Source organism: Fulmarus glacialis, unplaced genomic scaffold (assembly GCF_000690835.1).
Source record: "Fulmarus glacialis isolate BGI_N327 unplaced genomic scaffold, ASM69083v1 scaffold15843, whole genome shotgun sequence".
In the NCBI taxonomy this organism is placed as follows: domain Eukaryota; kingdom Metazoa; phylum Chordata; class Aves; order Procellariiformes; family Procellariidae; genus Fulmarus; species Fulmarus glacialis.
The window spans coordinates 1558-6655 of NW_009204995.1; the positions used below are offsets into that span (position 1 = coordinate 1558).

General features: G+C 56.9%; 1 protein-coding gene across 1 annotated transcript in view; it reads left to right on the forward strand.

The window, feature by feature from the left end:
* The window catches only part of SYT8 (synaptotagmin VIII), a gene marked incomplete at its 5' end in the record, with an annotated part of 2896 nt that extends 529 nt beyond the window's left edge, over positions 1–2367 (forward strand). The window contains 7 exons of the mRNA XM_009575218.1: positions 1–128; positions 274–369; positions 613–780; positions 996–1163; positions 1365–1482; positions 1909–2042; positions 2134–2367. Coding sequence (XP_009573513.1) covers positions 1–128; positions 274–369; positions 613–780; positions 996–1163; positions 1365–1482; positions 1909–2042; positions 2134–2367 — 1046 coding nt within the window. The remainder of the gene's footprint in view (positions 129–273; positions 370–612; positions 781–995; positions 1164–1364; positions 1483–1908; positions 2043–2133) is intronic.
* Between the last annotated feature and the right edge of the window lie 2731 nt (positions 2368–5098).

The following is a 5098-nucleotide window of genomic DNA, read 5'->3' on the forward strand; positions in this document are numbered from 1 at the left end:
TGGCAGTGGCCGTTCTCCTCCTCCTCTTCCTCATCTGCATCGTCAGGTGCTGCTGTGGCAAGAAGAAGCCCAAGAAGAAGGAGAGAGTCAGCTTGCATGCCGTCAGTGGCTCCAGCACGGCCTGCCTCGTGCGTCCTGCTTTCCCCTCTCCCTCACCTCCCTCCTCCCCGGAGGTTTGCTGCCGTGCTGCCCAGTCCTGGGGGTGGTGGGAGCACAGCGTGGCTGGGGACGTGGCTGAGCACGTCCTGAGGGTAGTGCTGCTCTCTGCCGCAGGTCCAGCCTGAGTTGGAGGACCTGGAGCAGGGTGCGGAGAAGATGGGGCGAGGAAAGCTGCAGTACTCCCTGGAATACAACTTCCGCGCGCAGGAGGTGGGGATGTTAGTGGCCACAGCACGGCAGGGAAAAGGCTTTGCTCTTGCATGGTCCCTCTTTGCTGCCCACCGAGGTAGACCATACCCTCTCACACCCCCGCCCCGCCTGCAGCCTGCCGGCTCTCACGCCCGCGTGGCATGGAGGCGTCCTCCCTGCTGCGCTTGCTTGCTTCCCACTGAGCCCCTGGCCATCTGCCCCGTCCTCCTCCACCTGGTGACCTTCTGCGTCGCTCCTTTTAAGCTGAAAGTCGGCGTGAAGCAGGCAGCCGAGCTGAAGGCCATGGACAGCGGAGGCACATCCGATCCGTACGTGATCGTCTACCTAACGTCTGATATGAAGAAGAAGTACGAGACCAAGGTTTACCACAAGACCCTGAACCCCATCTTCAACGATAGCTTCACTTTCCAGGTAGGAAACTATAGCTGATGACGGTTTTATGGTCCCATTGAGAGCGTTGCATGGGCACTGCTCCCCGGGCACAAACCCTCCAGGCAGGGAGATGCCTTTGCAACTGGATGGGGAAGCATCAGAGACAAAGACCCGTTATCGCGTCCGCCACCCCATCCCATGGGGCAGGACTGCCACCGAGGAGTGAGTCCAGGCTTTCGGGTCCTCCCCCGCAGGTACCCCAGGCAGAGGTGCCTGAATCCACGCTGGTGATGCAGATCTACGACTTCAACCGCTTTGCCAAGCACAACATCATCGGCGAGGTCCGGCTGCCCCTGGCCAGCATCAACCTGCAGCACGTCATCGAGCAGTGGAGCGACCTGGTGGCGGCCAGTAAAGTGGAGGTTGGTCCCGGTGGGTGGGAAACTCTGCCAGGAGGAACGCGCTGTTGCTTTTGCTTCGCTTGCCACCACCCCAAGAAGCAGCCCCTTGGGGGCAAGCATGAGGGTGGGAGAGACTCAAGAAACTTGGGTCCAGCCTGGTGCTCCAGCCCCAGGTGAGCCAGCTCCTCTGCCTGGTGCTCATGGCTGGCATCTCTCTATCAGGAAGAGCAGCTGGGCGAGATCTGCTTCTCACTGCGCTACGTCCCCAGCACCAGCAAGCTAACGGTGCTCATCCTGGAAGCCAAGAAGCTGAAGCGGATGGACTCCCATGGGCTCTCAGGTCAGCAGGGACTGCTCGTGCTCAGATCTCTCTACCCCTGCCCAGGCCTTAACGATGGCACCCAGAGCTGCAAAGCCTTGAAAGCTCCTGGTGCAGAGACCTGCTTCCCTCTCCCACCACCATACCCAGCCCTTGGCTGGCTCCCAGCCTTCCCCAGCACGGATACGCCAGTTTTGGGCAGAGCTGGAGGCATCTCCCAGGAGGAGATGTCATGGCTGGATGGTACGGGGAGCTCGTGGCAGGAGGAGGCAGGGGGAGGTGAGCTCTGGGGTGGCTGGCAAGGGGAAGAGGGGCGGATGCTCACCATGAGGAGTGACAAGTGGGATGCCGTGCTCTGCTTGGGAATGGCCCAGGGAAGCTGTTTCGTGGCTGAGCTCCTCAGTCAAAAATTGTCGCTTGTGTCAGCCATGTCCTCTCTTTCCTCAGATCCTTTTGTCAAGGTGCATCTCATCCTGAACAGGAAGAAATGGAAAAAGAAGACGACAAGTGTGAAGAAAAACACCTTAAGCCCTTACTTCAATGAGGTGTTTGTTTTTGAGGTGCCTTTCAGTCAGATCCAGGTGGGTTTCCCTGCAGCTCCCAGGGCTGAGCGGGTCCCCGCTGCGGCAAGCCCCCTCCCACTGACCCTCTTTTCTGTGTTCTCCCCCCCAGAACGTGGACGTGGTCATCTCCGTCTGGGATCACGACAAAGTGACCAAGAACGAGCCCATTGGCAAACTCTTCCTGGGCTGCCGGGCCAGGGGCAACCAGCTGCGGCACTGGTCCGACATGCTGTCCAACCCACGCCGGCCCCTCGCCCAGTGGCACAGCCTGCAGCCCCCGGACGTGGTCGACAAAGCTCTGGGGCTGAAGTCCCACCTCAAGCTGTCCCTGCCCCCCAGATAGTGGGGGTCTCCTCCTCCACCCGGGGAGCAGGATGGAGGGCTTGCAGAGGGGTGAGGGGCTTCTGCTCAGCAGCATCGAGACGTGTTGGTTCCAGCTCAGTGTCAGCAAAGAGGGGACTGGGGGCTCTTTTTGGCCAAGAGATGATCTGCCTGCTGGTGCAGCTCACGCCCTGTGTAATGCCCGGAGCGGGGCAGCTCGGCACCCCAGGGCAAGGCTGGACATGGAGCAGAGGATGCTAGAGGTGACAACGTGGACGCAGGAGCCGGCTCATCCCAGACGCTCACGGGCCGGGGGAACAAATACACAGAGCTTCAAGCTCATGCAAAACCACCGAGTCCATTGATATTTTTAAAGCAGAGAATTAATGTGCCGGCAGTCTGGGGTGGGAAGTTTCTTTGGTTGTGAATAACTCGGCAAGAGGCGAGTTCTTGGGAAGGCTTTATGTGTCCTGTGAAGGCTTTTAAACAAGACCAAGATCTTGAAGCACCCTAAGAGGCCTGAGAGGAGAGAAAGAGGACAGGCTGGCGAGGAAGGTGCTGGAGATACAGGACTAGCTTTTTAGTGCCTCTGTGATAAGCATGCTTTGTGTCCTGGCTAGAGGCTAAATGAGGCAGCAAAATCAGCCGCTGGTTGTCCACGTGGCTTCACTCTTAGTCCATTCCCAGCCCGTGCTGACTTGTGCACCCCAAGATGTGACTCAGGCTGTGGGACCCCTCAGTGACCATCCCCATGGACCGTGCAGATGAGGATGCACGGTGTCGGCTCCATCCACCCCTCATGGTCCTACAGTACTAGCCCCAGCACCTGGAGGTGCAAACCAGTTTTCATGCCATGATCACACTCCCCTGATGAAGGCTGGATTGCAGCCCTCATGTCACTTCTGGGCAGGTTTCATGTAATCTGGGAGGTTTTTGTGGCCACATGTCCTGTCCTGCCTTGCTTTGTGGGGCCTTGGGGTGGGGGCTGTGCAAAGATCTCTCCTAGAAGGATGAGGGCATCGGTGAGGTGCCACGGTCCCTACCTGTCCTTGAATATGCCACAGATTGGGGCGGCTCGAGAGCAGCTCCTCTGAGCCATCTGCAGGATGAAGCTCACTGCATTGGGCTGGAGGAGGGAATCGCCCTTGCTCCAAAGTGCTTCTGCTACAAAGCAGCCATAGCTCACGGGGGACTCGGGCTCATATAATGGAATTTTGGTTCAAAAGGCAAAAGTAATTCGTACCGCGGGGAGCTGCGGGCATGACGCTAATAGCTATCGCCCGGGCTCTGGAGGGAAGAGAGCCTGGTGCATTAATGAAGAGCCATTAATATTGAAAAGCAGTTAATCTGCAATTACCCGGAGCTCCACGGAGAGACCATCTGAGAGTTAAACAACCATGGTGAAGCTGAGGAAGATTATGAAAACTCTTGATAGAGATTAATGACCTGAGCTTAACCATAAAAAGCTGCTGCATCTGCTTCTTGATAAATATTCTCCAGGTTTTGTCGTGGCCGTGAGGAGGGAAGAAATGATAGGGTGGTTTCGAGATGGCTGTAACAAGTGGAGTGTGGCTTCTGCTGGGGAAACAGCATCTGCTGGCGGCCGCTAATGAGATGGAGGAGGAAATCAGTCACCTGAGAAAGACTTGTAAAGGGATGCTTTAAAGCCTCAACCTTCAGTCTCAGCCTTAAATCAGGTTGGAACAGGCTGTGCAGAAGGGAACATCTCTGAATTGGGTTTGGGGTCCTAAATCCATCCCCAGGTTGGTTTTTGGTGATGCTGTGTGGTGATTTAGGGCCATGCAGGACCCAGAAGGGTTTTGGAGGTGCTGGGAACAGGCATTTTGTGTGTGTGCTTTTTCCAACCCCCTTTTTTGAAGTTGTGGCCTTGAGGTTCACTGTACAATTTATGGGGCCGGGCATAAAAGCATGTACATATTAGTCCCAAAATGGCCACAGCTGAAGAAAGTGCAGGGACATCCCCTCCTTGAGAAGTACCATCCCCAATACCAGTGCCCACCGCTCCTGTCTCCAGCTTTGGCCTTGCTCAGAGCCCAAATCGCCGGCGCAGTCCCAGGGGAGCAGAGCTGACGACGGAAGCCCGTGGTACTTTTTGGGGGGAAGCCGGGGACCTCGAGAGCGAGCACCTTGGCTGGGCCAGCTCCAGGCAGCCTGGGCTGATCCTTGGTGCGGTAGAACTCAGCAAACCGATTTGTTTGCTCGTGAGGGAGAGGCAAGCGGGTGGGGATGATCTCCACCCAACTCTGCTATTTAATGCACCAAGGCTGCTTTCTTCCTCCATCATTGCTTTTCCTTCTCAGTCTGCCTTGTGCTCTTACAACAAGGCTTTGAGTGCTCTTCTCCTCCGGCAGGATCCTTTTTCTGCAGCTGTTTGAAGCAGGGCTGGTGGAGCTGGCCTTCGTTTCACGGCTTATTTTACCCAAAGTGAACGCAGCCCCCTCGGGAGCCTGTTCACGGGAAGGAGGACGGCCCCATCTCACGTGCAAACATCTCCTTTTCACCTTGGCCTCGGCAAGGTCAGTTGTCCTCCATCCACCAAGGCCAGATGTCTGAGCATCTCCTGCCCGACCGATGATCCTCGCGTACTTGGAGGGCCTGGAGCAGGAAGATTCCCTGGTGGAAGATGCAACAAGAAGAGACGTTAAAGGAGGGGGAAACCAACTCCTCAGCTTGTGTCTGTGCTGGATTCCCCCGTCTGCATCTAGAGGGCAGGGCAGGTACGTGCTCCAAGC